Source organism: Halichoeres trimaculatus, unplaced genomic scaffold, assembly GCF_033239565.1.
Source record: "Halichoeres trimaculatus isolate MK-OKI-2021-1 unplaced genomic scaffold, fHalTri1.1 fHalTri1_scaffold_19, whole genome shotgun sequence".
NCBI classification, from domain to species: domain Eukaryota; kingdom Metazoa; phylum Chordata; class Actinopteri; order Labriformes; family Labridae; genus Halichoeres; species Halichoeres trimaculatus.
The window spans coordinates 18,174,058-18,189,393 of record NW_027437197.1 but is presented as its reverse complement, the minus strand read 5'-3'; the positions used below and the strand labels follow the sequence as shown (position 1 = coordinate 18,189,393).

Here is a 15,336-nt window from a genome sequence, read left to right as displayed (position 1 = left end):
ATGGAAGAAGATCTCGGGCTATGATAACACTACAGTATGGTAACAACAAATAATACAATACTTTTTTGTGAAGGTTCATGTGTCTTAAATCCCAGTTAGACCTGAAAAAATGGCAAAGCCGTTCTTTAAATTTTCACTGGATTTTTATTTTTCTTTAATCACTTGAACAACTCTCAATAGATCCAACAGCATTGTCCTGAATCAGCCAACACATATACCAGACTAAGAAACTGTCAGCAGACACACAAACTGAAATGTACATTTTAAGTGATTGCTCTCCAGTGTTTACTGAAACTTAAACGCATCACTGAACCAAACTTTACTCCCTCTATTACATAATACTGCTCTTCTGGGCTATAAAAATAGTTCAATAGAATATATGTCTACTTGTGCTAAGAAATGACTCCTGGCATTCACACTGCTTTATTGCCATACAACACACAAAAAGGGAGGAAAAAAGGAAATCAAACTGGTGCAGCTTCCTTAAGTACCTTTTTTCAAAAACCAAAACAAATCTGCAAAGTGCAACACATCAGATAAAGAGCCAGAACAGCGTGTTTTCAAAAGGTGCAAATTGATTTGAATGCATCAGTCAAGCTGTGAGCCTCACACGGCACATTTCACATGAGGAGATGGAGGAAATGTGGTAGGATGGGCACTGGGAAATAACAGTCTGATACATTTCATGATTTGGTTGAACAGGGTATATACATATATTTATATAAATTCAAATGTATTCTGAACCACTAGCTGACAAAGAAAACCTGATATGTTTTTGGAGTTATTCTGTAAAAGAAGACGTTAAAAGAATCATTTAGGCTGAGGAAACCTACACCTTTTTAGTTTTGATCATTTTAAGCCATAGGTTGTTTATTAGCTTAGCTTAGCAAAAACTGGGAGGATGATGAAAAGCTAGGATGGTTCTGCCCAGATAACACAAGGTCTGTGTGTCCTTTTTGGAAAAACTGATGTCAAAGTTGGCATATCTTAACCAGCACCTCGCCAGGAGGCTTCCTGTAAAAATAAATGCCTCAAGCCCAAGTGTCTTAAACAAGAGAGACCTCTTATTTTACTTTGTTTTTGTATGAATTTGACAAGATATGTTAAAAGTGAGCTTCAGATGTGCTTATGGAATGAATTTGGGAAAGCTGTTCCTCCATTTCCAGTCTTTGCAGCAGACTTTAACCCTATATCTATGAGCATTTTTCTTCCTAGAAGCAGATAATCATACTTGCCAAACAGCTGTGCTCTAGAACTTACTTATTATTTTGTGCCCTTTAGCAAAATAAAAACAATCATCCCATTCTTTAAGATTCACTGGGTCCATTTGTTCATGCTCATGTTTTTCTGGAATGATACAATAATATTTGATCTTTTCTTAAAATATTACTGCAAACGCATTTTAATGCCAGAAGGAGGAAAAAAAAAGAAGCAGTTACAACAAAGATCTAACATTTTAAAGCCGATACTATTCATCTCATTCATCACAAATACTCTAAGGCGGATTTAACTCTGTTCAAGGACTCCACATTCCTCCAGCCCTGCAGCAGTGTGCTACAACGCAGACCGCTCAGGCCGCCGACAGGCTTTACTCTCTTACACTACCATGCACATTCTTTACAACTACAGTCAGAAGAAAAAGCAGAGCTGCTGGTCTCTGAACACCTCCTGGCTTTGTGTTAATGTGAACACCTGACAGCAGCGTCCTGTACCATGTGAGGAGTCTAAATGCATTTACCGTGTCACTAAAAAACTCTCAAGTCCAAACAGGTAAATTTTACACTGCATGACCATCTCCAGAGTCCAAGCTGTGAGACTTCAGGGGGACTTTTTTTGTTCCCAGATAGCAAACCTGCAAAATACGGTAAGTCTCATGCTACTGTTTTATGGCTACTTTGTTTATAGTCAAAGGCATTTGTACTTGAAGTGCAATTAAAGCTGTTGGTATGCTGAGGAGATAGTACCAGTGCAGCTCCACGGAGGAGTCTGCTGATTAAGAACTAGATGATGGCACTGCCCTGCGAATGGAATGAACGGACGAAACCTCAGTTTGTCTAAACAGTCAAAAAAAAACAGCAAAGAAGAAAAAAGAGGGTTAGGCAAAGTCTAACAGTGCTGGATCAGTCCAACAACAGAGCATCCAGTGTTTCTAACTGGTGGGAGCTTCAGCGGTCCAGCCTGGCTTCGTCTTTACATTCGCTAAAATAATTACAACCACAGCATTAAGTGTGAAACCAAAGAGAAATCTATCATAAATCATAGTCAAACATGATAAAGGGCAGCCGTTTTCATTCACTGGATGATACCTAAAAAGTTTTACACCTGGAGAAATTAAAGACTGATTTACAAAAGAACGTGTAGAAAGGCAAGGCAATCTCATATATGGCCGTTTTAGTCTCTCAAAATATTTACCTCAAAACCATTATCTACAGTTTGCATTTGGCCATTTGTACACAGTGGTACCATTAGAAACACGTCTTTATTTTTTCATGAATCTGTAGAAATGAGCTTATTTACAAGTCTGTACAGCCTCCACCCACAGAGCTCCTTCTGTCTCCCACAGGACCCCGTCCACTTAAAGCAGGATACCTGAGTTTTCAATAGAAAGCATCAACCCCACTCGTCACTCTTCAGCACGTTTCACAGGATATCTCGCACAGCCACACACACACACACACACACACACACACACACACACACACACACACACACACACACGCACACAATTAAGGTAATTCCTCTAGAAGGATGCAGAGTGCAAACCTTTGTGAAAAAAGCCCCCTAAAACCCCAAACTCAAAGAGTCCGTGCAGAGAAAGCTCACTCTGCTCGAAAAAATGAAACCAGTTGTGAAGGAGGTATTGAGAAGGGACATCTTACAGCAGGCTGGCCAATCATTGTCCTGAATAGGACCCTCTGGTGGTGTGCTAGCGCATAAACAGATATTAAGTAGGCCAGGATTTGCTTCAGGCAGATGAGCGGTGGAGACCTTCCTGGGAGACGTCATCCCAGCTGTGGAGGTCAGAGGAAAAGATCTGACTGTTGCCACCAGGGTGGAGAAATAGAGCAGAGCTGGATGAGGTTGCTCTCAGTGAGCGGCGGCTGCGTGTGGCACAGAAAACCTGAAAAACATCAGATAGATTTTTCTGTTGAACTGCTTGTAATACAAAGTGTGGATTTAAAAGGGGATGTCAGATATTCACACAAGCTATAACCATGAGAATATGATCAGATGACCTCACCTTTGGAGTCTCTGCACTAGTTCAGCTACCAGGGAGTCACAGATCCCCGGGTGCGTTTCCTCCGCCTGGAAAATGGCCCCTCGCAGCTCCTCTGCAGCCTCCGGTTTGCCATTTCTTGTCTCACCTTTTTCTTTCAGCTGTAACAACGGCAGCTCTTAACGACAGAACACAGACCTCACACACACCTCGGATCACACCGAGAGTTTTAATCTTAGTGATAAGATTTTTGGGTATCTTGATGCCATTACCTCAGTAAACAATGGAGCAAAGATTGCTGACAAGCTTTGTGACAAAGGCCTCTTTGGACACTCCTCCTCCACCTCCACCTGGTTGTCTTCTTGTTGTTGTATTTCCAGCTCGGCGGGCTGTGCCGCCCCATTCTGAACCTTATTGAGATCCTTCTCCTTGATGGTGTTGAAGATCCATTTCTCAGTGGAAGCATCATCTCCTCCAGATGCCTGACCGTCGGACTCCCTGCAGTGACACAGGGTGTTATGAATAAAAAGTGTTTGCTTCAGGTTGTAAATTTGACACATCTTGCTCCCCATCAGATAACTCACTCGTCAGATTCTCCAGAGCTGGATTCATCTCGAGACTGCTCTGATTTCCATCTCTTGTAACGGTCGATCAGCTCTGTCAGGTACGACGTCTTTTTGGCGTGCCTTACGATGTACTTATGTTTTAACAGCTCTTTGGCAGTTGGCCTCTAAGGAAAACAGAAAAACAGACATTTAATATTAAAAGGGATGCCTTGCAATACAGCCTGTAACAATATAAAGAAATGTTATACTTACAAAGCTTGGCTCCTTATTTAAACAGGCTTCAACAAATTCTTTAAGTGGTTTACTGTAGTTTCCCTCCAGTGTTGGTGGATTGTTTTTTGGTATGAGGAACAAAACCTTCATAGGATGAAGCTCAGAGTGGGGCGGCTCTCCTTTAGCCAGCTCGATGGCTGTTATTCCTAATGACCAGATGTCTGCCTGTAAAACAAAGACATCCTGTTTTTATTAGAGCAGCACAATCTTACACACACTCCACACAACATGGTCTGAATGACATTTAAACTGGCTGGTTTTAGCAGCATGGGTGTATCAGAGCATGCTCTGCAGGCTGAGGACGGTGACATAGTGGCTGCGTTGTGAAGCCACACTGACTCATGTTGTGGCTGTCCCAAAAATATGCACTGGTTCATTTCTGGTGGTGAAAGCCACCCTGAGTGGTGCTGAGAAAAACAAGTGCGTATGAGTCAAACTTGGCACAAAAGGTAAGGACGTTTGTGTTTGGTAGATTATTTCTTTGGTGTAACAGTGTGTCATGGCAGTTAATCTTATTCAGATTTGTGGGTTGAGCAGCAGAGCTGAGTATTTGGGCTGCACCAATGAAAAATTTGCCAAATCTTCTCTGCAAATGCCAAACAGCTTATTTTGACATTGACTTTTGTTAAGACTGGAGAAAAGAGATGCACCGATCCAATCATAGTATCGGGTATCGTTGGCAAAGGATCGGTCCAAACTTGACACCAAGGCTAAACTATGATTTAGTATACAGGGTATAAAAATTTACAATTAAAAAGTCATTTCTGTAAATTCTGAAGTACTTTTTTAACCAAACTGCTGTTAAACATTTAAACACTTATAGTTTAAATCAGGGGTAGGCAACCTAGGGCATGGGTGCCAGAGCTGGTACGCGAGGCTATTAATGTTGGCACGCAAAGAATTACAATAAGACAGAGGACTAAATAAACAAACAAATAAAATATATAATAAAACTTTTTTGTTGTGTTCTATTTAACACTTAACATTTATTTAAATCACGGACATTACAAGTGTGCAAATGAGTCCTGCATGTGCGTCAATGCAGAACTCTTGGGACGTCAGTCTACTAGCTCGCAATCGCATTAATTTAGTGGCAAAACAGTGTTTGCAAAGTATGCGAAACAGAGCAACACTTACAAAAATTTCTGTACTCTTTAAAACCAGGCCACAGAAGGACATTAGAGCATTTCTCACTGCATAGCTAAGCATGGAAAACCATTCAAGGAGACTTTCTTATCAACTGTCAAAGATTTTATGAAAGAATTAAGTCTTGGCACTTTGGGCATGAGTGTATTTTAAAGTGGCATGAGTTACAGAAAAGGTTGCCTACCCCTGGTTTGAATAAATATCAACTTCATGAATTCCATACGTACTCATTTTTTGTCTTTTACTCAAAACATTCCCTGTCTTTTCCCACAGTAGGTCGTGCAGGTTATCATTAAACAGTGGTATTGAATCAGTACCGGTATCGGTCGATATCCAAAACCCTGTTGTCAGTATTCGTACCGGGATATGAAAAGTTGGATTGTTGCATCCCTACTAGAGAAACAATAACAAACAAATAATAACTATTTTTGGGGTAACAGAAGATCCAAAAAAGAGTCAATGGCAACAGCTCAATGAACTGTTTGGCATTGACAAAGAAGATCTGCCATTTCCTTACTTTTTTCTGCAAAGTTTATATAAATAAAATGAAATATAATGTGTAAAATTGCTAATTGTTTACACAGCAAGGGTGTGTTTAACCTGGAATTAGAAATCTTCAAAGCTTTGGCTCAGTCACATCTTTATTATTCAGAGCTTTTATACCTGCACATGACTTCAATCTGTGCTCAACCTACTCATAAAACAACCATCAGGTGATTCTCCTCAACAATCCTCTTCTCACTGTTGAAGCAAGTTCAAATAACTATGATGCATTTGTATGGTGCTCTTATTCTATTCTACCTCTATTAGCATGTACAGTGTGAGCTGCACCTTTTTACCCAGCCTGCTCCATCTATTGCTTTTTTGTCACTGATTATCTGTTGATGCTCTACTACAGTCACCACCATGTCCATGAGAAGTTGTTACTTTAAGCAGAAACAGCTGTTGGAGAATACATTAGAGTGTTTAAACACAAAGTAACATTAAGTAAGAAGAAGACCCACTGATCCAAATGTTCACTCCAGCAGCAGATAAGGTTTCTGGTTTCCTTTGCTGTTGACTGGCACATGACTTCATGCATTTTTTTCATTCTCTCCTAAAAACTCTGCCCTTTCTCCACCACCAAGCTGCCTGACCTTTGAATCGTAGGCGGATTGCTTTATGACTTCAGGTGCCATCCAGAAAGGAGTCCCAACGAATGTGTTTCTTTTTATCTGCGTGTCCGTCAGCTGGCCCGCTACTCCGAAGTCTGCCAGCTTCACATCTCCTTGTTCTGACAGCAACACGTTGGCAGCTGAAAGTAAGAGGCACAAAATGTGAGCTGTTCCCAACACTGACCATGATGAGTTTATCTGTGTTGGTAAAAAACGTTATTTAGTTTTGTTTGTGATTCAAAAGTTGATAAGAAGGAAGCAGTTGACAAGAACCCAGGTTCCTGTCTCACCTTTGATGTCTCTGTGAATTTTCTTTTCAGAGTGAAGATACTCCAGCCCTTTCAAGATCTCCCTCAGAATTGTGGCGATCTGGGTTTCATCCAGAGCCCCTGGCTCCAACTAACAGAACAGAGAAACAACAAGTGAAAGAGATCTTAAAGATGGCACAAACTTTACACAAAGACATCCAAGAAATGAAACAAAACATCACCTTTACTTTTTTTAAATTGGATTTACTCACCAAATCCAGGGCTGATCCTCCACCCAAATACTCCATTATGATCCATAATTTGGTGCCCTGAAAAATAAGACAGTTCGATTCCTGTTCAAAAGAGCAGTTTAAATAACAACTCATATGTATTTTTTTCTCTTATCAAACACAAATAAAACACACAAATGCAATTATTTTATTGCTTTGACCACACAACAGCGATAAACCACATCACATTAAATATTTTTGAGAACATCTGAATGTGCAGAGACTCACTCGGTTTCCTGCAAACACAAGCCCACAGCTTAAATAACAGCACATTATGAATCATATTTAAATTTGTGGTTGAACAATTCTTTACTGCATAGCTCAGTCTATGACTTACACTGTGACAAACAGATCGAATATTCATGAGGCATCGCTGATGAACAGTAACAAATAAAGAGATGATTTTTACAAGTGTGTTTAGTCTGTTACAGACACAAAAAGTATTAGTGTTCAATTTCTGATCAAAACTTTAACTGAGATTACACTGATAAATTCTCATACCAAAATATTGTGTTTAAAATTCAGCAATCACAACAGAATGTTTAAATCTTCTGGCTACAGAAGACAGAGGACTGCGTCTGTGTTAAGTGTTGTGTTTAAGAACTGTTTATCAGTGATTGCCTAAAAAAATAAAATAAAATAAATAAATAAATAAAATCTTCAACACATCAACTTGATCCAGAGCTTTAGTCATGCAAGGCAAAGCGGTGACACTTCCATTCTTTCACAGACTGAGTTAAGTGGGAGTGAATCCTGCACTTGTCTGAAACACCAGAGGCAGCTCAGCTGTCAGATCAGTCGTGTTCAGAGATCCTGAAGCCAAATCTTTTCTGCACAAGAGCGGCATTTTCATCTGAATAAGTAAAATATAACTCGTGAAGGTGTTTCAGCCTGACAAGCAGAGTGTCACTGCGACTCACGATCCGTGGATGTGCCATCTGAGCTTATTTAAAAACAATCTCCCGGTTCACACATGTTCCTCACGATCACAGGTTTACATACTATCAGCTGCTGTTGCACACACACACTTCAGTGTCGCAAACACACCACAGCCTAACACCCACACGTGGCCCCATGTCCTGGTTGTTATTACAAAAGCTAAGTCATTTTGTTGTTAAGATACCATAACAAACTCTGTGTGTAACATAGAAATGACTAAGTTTTTTTCAGAACACTGCTAAGCACCTGTCTCTTTAACAGTATCTTTGCCTGGAATCCCTCCCTCCTCACACAGAGCACAACTCAGCAGGCCCCTCTTGTGTAAGCGAACCTCACAGTTTGAAAACCTCTGCCCTGAGACAACCACAGATTCCTAAAAGAAGTGTTACTATCTTCAGATGAAGTAGGAAGGTCACACTTGGAATCAATCTGCTCCATGATTGATCCACTTCTGTTTTCTCGCAGTAGCACAAGCAGTTTAGGAAGTAACAGCACAACAATTAGCATGTTTAACTCTGCAAACACTGCACAAGGAAAAAAAATCCACTGTGTTAATCAAGGTTATAATAGTTAACTAAAATGAAACTAAAATTTAAAATACATTGCAGTTAACTCAAACTAATAAAAACTGGAAAAGAAAACAAAAACGATAAGTAAACTAAAACTGTATCTTGTGTTCACATAACTAACTGAAAGTAACTAAAATGATAGACAAAATTCCCTTAGTTATAGTTTTTGACAATGTTAATAGCCTTTAGGATTTAAATTAATCCGACACATTTTTCCAACCAATTTTAGACAGTTTTCGGCAGTTGTCAGTGCTGCACAGCACCATCATAGCGGCGTATAGGGATGAGCTTGTTTACTGCACTGACTGGCTGTGCGCTGTGCTGCAACAAAATGTGGTGGAGCAATGAATCAGAGCATCTGTAATAGTTTAATTGTTACAGAGTCCAAGTTTTTATTTATTAAAGCTCATATCATATTGTTTTTTTATAATTTATGTTAATATTATTATTAATTTATGCCAACATTATTTTTATATAATTTATGTATATATTTTTTATACTAAGTTTATATTATTTTCATGTGTTTAAGGCAGCAGCCAACAGTTCAGTATCAGCATTGACTGAGCAGTGAGCACTATGTTGGACTTGAAAATAAACAGTATGACAAAATATTTACTCTGACCTTTTTGAATCCTGCACCTGGTTAATAAGGTATGAAAAAACTTAAACTAAACTAAAACTAAGCCTTGTTGCAAAAATCAAAACTAAATAAAAACTAGAATGCCTGCTCTAAAACTAATTAAAACTAAACTGTAATGGAAAATAAAATGTCAAAACTAACTAAAACTAAACAATAATGACAAATCCAAAACTATTATAACCTTGGTGTTAATGTAACCTTATTGTGGATCTTCATGTTACTCTTTCTAAAGTTCAGCAGCACTGACTCAAATATAAGCACACACACACACAGAGCAGATAAACCCTGTTTGTACCCTACACACAAATAAGCCTTAATTCTCTTTGTCAGCCAGCAGCAGACCAGGCTAATGGAGCACCACTTCTCCCCTTACTGCTGTTAAGTACCATAGTAAACTCTGAGAGAGGCACTCTAAGCACCATCACATGTAGTGTGCCAGAAAATCTACTACAGACACAAATGTGGTTTGCTGCTAAGTGATGCTGTCAATACAGACGCTGCAGGAGATCAAAACACCTGAGAGTGAAGCTGACGGGCTGTAAATTCACAGGTTTCTTGTGGAGTTTAGATTTCTAGGAATGGGAAGTGAACAAAAATATTTAAATTATTTTGTCATATATTTACCACATACATACCTGATTTCAGTAAAACGATATTATCTGATTGTTGTCCTGGCTATGCTGACTATCAAGCTACAGCTAAAAGTGAAAACTGAAGTTCTGACACCCTTTAATATGAGATGATCATTGTTGCAGTTGTTTCCATCGGATCATTGGGTCTGACATTTCAAAGCAGCAATGTCAGATATCAGCAAGTAAAAAAAAAAACACTACCATGATATAACAGCAGTGTGTTGTAATATGGCACAAGCAATACTTCCACCATTGCTCATTTGCATTATTTATTGACCTATATAGAAGTCATTGTTTGCAGGAACACAATACTGCTTTGTATATCATGTTAAACACGCATTGTCACACATGGACTTCTTCCTCTTCCCTCCATGACAGCTTACCTTAAGATAGGATCCATAATACTTGGTGATGAAGGGGCTGTCACACTGGCTCAGAACTGTGATTTCCTGTTGAATGTCCTCTATTTCATCCTCCGCTTCTTCCAGATCAATAATTTTAATGGCCACGACTTTCTGCGTCCGAGTGTCGATGCCTTTGAAGACTTCTCCAAAAGAGCCTTTGCCTATTCTCTCCAGCTTGGTGAAGAACTCCTCTGGATCTGCCCGGAAGTTCTGTGGGACAGGGAGCGGAGGACAGGTCACATTTAGCTACAGGTTGCTGAGGAGCTAAGCTATCGTGACTCTGATTAAAAATGAAAACAAGCAACACAGTTTTCAGTCCTGGTCCTAATAACAAAATCACTGCATACGTATAAAGCATGAATAATTACTTCCCTGTAAATGAAGGCCATTTTAATAGACTTTTAGAATGTTTCCATCAGAGCAGCAACTAGCAACTATTTTTTATTCTAAATTGATCAAACTCAATTTTCAGAAGTTGTTTTCCAGAGCCCATTGAAACGTCTAAAAATGAACAATCTGGTCAAACAATCTACCTTTGAGCTCATACGCAAAGACAAAAAGTAACAAACTATATGGGAGTCATGATTAAAGATGCTATGAGGAGAATCTGTTATAATTGGACGCTCTCGCCACCTTGTGGCCCGGAGTCTCGTGCACACTGTTGTAAATTCCTTTTAGCGAGGTGTGTGTTTGTTTTGGAATTAAATGGAGATGGTATTCAAACAAATTTTGTTTGTTTGTTTAAGTCAACTTTATACTGGATATAATGCGCTGAGGTAAGGGACTTATCAGTACAGTTACATATCTCTACGGTTAGAAACGTGACATCAAGCAAACATTGTAGTAGCCGGCTAAATGTAGTGCTATCGTCCGTATTTAGTAGCATCTGTATTTAGTGCAGCTGGCAGCCTGGCGCTATAAGACATGTCTGTAATGTGTAACGTTAGTAAATCCTGGTTATGTCCTGCCAGTCATCTACCAAGCAGAGCTAACGTAACCTCACTCTTCATTTTATTGATAGACTCTCAAGTTTGAACAGACCACTGCAGAATAACTGCTGACTGTGGGTTGGAATGAACATTATCACTAGAGCTGAAACGATTCCTCGAATGATTCGAGGTACTCGATTACAAAAAACACTCGAGTAATTTTCTCCGCCTTGAGGAATCGTTTAATTTGAAAAAAGATCAAAGAGTGGTATTTCAATTACAGCTGAGGACATATTAAAAGAGTTTTCAAACCCCTCAAGCTACCTCTTATACAAAATAGCAACAGCAACAAATCTAGCTTTTTTTCTGGAGTTTGGAGACTAATGGGTCATTCTACGAAACGGGTGCCATTTGGGTCCGCAACATTTGATGAGATGTACAAGGCACAAAAAATGTGTCAAAGTGTGTTTACAGATTTTGGAGCTACCAAAGCAAGTGCTCTTATTGACATGCTGTATCAGAAAATTCTATTTCTTAAAGAGAATTTTTTTCATTTGAAAAATAACTGCTCTTTAACTAAACAAAAATGTATTTTATCCGATTACTCGATTAATCAATGGGATTTTCAGTAGAATACTCGATTACTAAAATATTCGATAGCTGCAGCCCTAATTATCACAAACAGCTCAGCCTGTGTGTTATAGAGTGATACAGCCTGAGCTAGAGGCTAATTGGCTAAAGGCTAATTAGCCATTAGCAGAGAAAAGCACTCTGTTCTTAATACTAAACTTTGTCAGCTGTCGTGGTGTTTTCATAGAGACTTAGAAATGCTGTAAATCAATCTGGTCCTGATAGGGAAGCTAAGAAGTAGCAATTTTAAATAACCTGTAACTAGCAATATTGGCGATGATAATCACATTTTTAAGTGTGGATTATGATCAGGCGTGTATCTAGAAGAGAGACTTTTTCAAAATCACTAAGAAACTCTTTACAGTCCTTTTAAAATTTTGCTCAAATATGACATAAGGAAAGTAAAAAATGCAAAAAAAAACTGTAAGATTGAAGAATATACTGACTGTTCATTAAACTCATATATCACATACATCATTTCTTTTTCAGGCTTAATGCAGACATAACTGAAGCTGAACGACTTCCACCACAAATACAACCCTTCAAGACAAACTCTGGGACAGCTGCTTGACTTATTGACTCGACTAAATGGCTTATTTCCCGACGGGGCATCAGAGAGGGAATAATGGTCTATAAGTTGGCCAGCTCAATTTCCCTTCATGCAGCAGAATCATTAGCCTAAACTCCTTGAGTATGGTTGCAGTGCCATCCTCATTCCACAAAAATATAACAAACATAAGCAGGGAATTATAAAAAGGCTACATTTTCCAGAAAGCAAATATTCCTGTTTTCGAAATGGATGAAATGCTTATTTTTGACCTCAGACAACTGAATCTGAATTGTCTAGCACTTAAAACCAGGTAACTCAGCCAGGAAGATGGATGATCTGTTGGCACACTCCACATTGTTTTAGTCCCCCCCAGAGAGCAGTTTCCTGTAAAAGTGCTAATGCATGGTGGTCAAACCTATATGGGGTCGAGATGAGCAGCTGCACTTTAAAAAATGAGCAATGAGGGCACTGCCGAATATGAGAGCGAAGGGACTTCCCAAACAAGACGAGCAGAAAGAGCGGCGCAGAATGAAGCAAAGTAAAAACAACATGTCAGAAATACTATCACAACACTGGTGTGGTCAGTCATCCAGGTGAACATTTTAACATTGAGGCTGACCTCTGTAAAAACAAAGGGAAAAACAACAAGGGCGCTGCCACAGACTACACATGATGGGAATGTACTTGCCATATCCACAGTCAGCAGGTTTGCAGCGACAACTAAAGCTGGCTGAACCTCACTCTAAAAGCATGTGTTTGATGCTCCCCCATCTGCACCACACCACTGTGTAGTCTAGTGTCATCCACGCACCACACCCTCGTGTTTGAAGGCTTTCTGCCAGACTTCCAACAGCTACAACTCCTCTGAACAAGAAACCTGTGGGCTTTTTATTTTACCATAAAACAAGCAGTTCCTTTTCTCTCAATTAAACTGTAATCATATGAAGGGATTGGAAGGTAAATGTGCTGCAAAACAGGAAATGAAAAAAAGGATTCAACTTGTTTAAGCAAATGCTAATGCGACATTCATTATCCTAGAGGAGTGGTGGTATTATGTGTAATCAAGTGTGTAACCGTGTGTGTTTAGGTTATGTCATCCAGCAGGATGTCACTCTCACATGAGCTGTAATGTAGCCGTTTGCTGCTGATTCTTCAAGCAGGGCATGAACTGACTGCCAGCTAGTGGCTGGTTAAACTAAACAAATACTGGATGTTAACCACATGACTATAAATGCAAACAAACCGTAATCAAGGTTCATAAAAGCACTTTGGACCACAATGGGAGGGACATTAAAGTTGTTAGTCCATCGGCAGATCATTTATGAGCCAACACTGATTATCTGGTATTAATTATAGGCTTTAAAGATGAATTGATTGATGGACTGGGTATTGAATGACACCTATTACATAACTGATTTGTTAAATAGCTCACATGTTTACTTTTCTTGTGCAACACTTTCAAAATCTGCATGGTCCTTCTGAAATTTGAGTCTTTCAGATTTTCATTTTAGATGTTCTGTTGCACCTTTTCTGTCCGCCACTCAAAATAAACATTTTCACAGAGTCAATAATCTTTAAAGTGTGGAATAATTTATTTGATATTTTCTGAACCAGACTGATAGATTTTAAGACGAAAGTTGACTCAAGCCCTAAATGATTATTATTTATTTCTACAAACAACTTACTTAAAAAAACAGCTGACTGTTTGCAACAAAAAAAATTAAGGGCTTTCAACCAGGAACCAAACAATACCATGGATAAAGATGAATTTCTCTTGATGTGCCTTTCAGCCCCACTGATGATCTGCCTTCAATGCACACAAACAGCCCAAATATGTGACCTGACAGCCCATGAGTTATTCAGTACATGCTGAATTTGACAACCCATGGACAAATGAGAAGACAGTCTTCTTGTCGGTAACTCATATAATGTGTCATTTCAGTGACTGGACTTTGTCAAGCAGGTTCATTTATCGCTGGAAAGAAAGCTGATAACGTAAAACGTGATAACGATGCAGTGTCCGTGCAGATAAAGTTATTTACTGTTATGGTTTTCAACTTATGAGCTGAGTTTAAGAGGTAACGTGGTGGAAAATGTCAGGAGACGAGTTGATAAGCGACAGAAAGTTGGTAAAATGTTCAAAAACATTGTGTTTACCTGCACTCCTGGGAGTCCACTCTGAATAGGGGAAAGAGCCATGGCGTCAGATCAGCAAAGATGACGCCTTTCCTCGTCTTTTTCTGCTATCCTTCTGAACTGTGGAAGGTTACTTTCTTTACCGAAGCCTGGTTTGGACGACCTGATCCGTGTTTCAAACTCGTTAACGCCGGTTAATGTTGGAAAAGAAGCGGTCACCTACTTTACAAACAGCGCCTGACTTGTCGGCTCGTACTTGGAGCTGCCTCCAGCTTCTCCCCTCTCGCCTTCCGCAGTCAACTGAGGTTAGCCACGCTAGCTACTTCAGCAGCTAGTTAGCAAATAGTTGGCTAAATACTTGTCTCTCTGCGGTCTCTCAGCGTGCGTGTGACAGTATCCCGAAGATAAAGTAGAGGTCTGGTGCTAAATAGTCGCGCAGGGTACATGAAAGTACTCTGTTCTATAGTTGTACCGCTTGTTGTTCTTTTCTCTCATCACTTTTCTCTGTTACCCAGCGCCATCTTGGTTAATGTCATTTTCATTTTCCGGCTGACCAATCAGAGGAAGGGAGAGCAGACAGTGCGCGTGTCGTCAAATGTTCATCAAACTCGTCACGAGGGAGGAAGGAAGTCAAAACCTGCAGTCTGTGGGTGAACAGGTGACAGTTCCTGTACAGATTCAGTTAGACTGAGCTTTTGGTACTTCAAGGCAAAACGATGGATTACCAACTAGGGGTACAAAACAAGTGACACACGGCCACAAATACTATTATCCCACGGTAGGAGCGCGTCTTAAAAGGTGGCCAAGGGAGGGCCTGTGCCCTCCTGATATCTGATTGGCTACCCTGGATGCCACTCCAAAATCGTTTACTCTGGTTTGTTTTTGTCCTGTAGGGGCAGGCTTTGTATTAAAACCAACTAGCTGGGCTGTGCTGCATCAAGCTGCTAGTATTTGAGTAATTGTTTGTCTTTATTAATTGTTTTGGAATCTGCTATGTCCTACCAAGAATTGTA

At 39.6% G+C, this 15,336-nt stretch overlaps 1 protein-coding gene across 1 annotated transcript; it reads right to left on the bottom strand.

Moving 5' to 3' along the window:
• Nucleotides 1-140: 140 nt before the first annotated feature.
• On the bottom strand, nucleotides 141-15,104 carry stk24a (serine/threonine kinase 24a (STE20 homolog, yeast)). The gene is made up of 10 exons (XM_074694775.1): nucleotides 14,345-15,104; nucleotides 10,058-10,288; nucleotides 6,877-6,933; nucleotides 6,647-6,755; nucleotides 6,339-6,496; nucleotides 4,036-4,221; nucleotides 3,802-3,947; nucleotides 3,490-3,715; nucleotides 3,242-3,378; nucleotides 141-3,121 (listed from the first exon to the last, which is right to left on the bottom strand). Exons 1-10 carry the CDS (start codon nucleotides 14,384-14,386, stop codon nucleotides 3,088-3,090), a joined length of 1,326 nt encoding a protein of 441 aa, XP_074550876.1. The 5' UTR covers nucleotides 14,387-15,104; the 3' UTR covers nucleotides 141-3,087.
• Nucleotides 15,105-15,336: the final 232 nt, after the last annotated feature.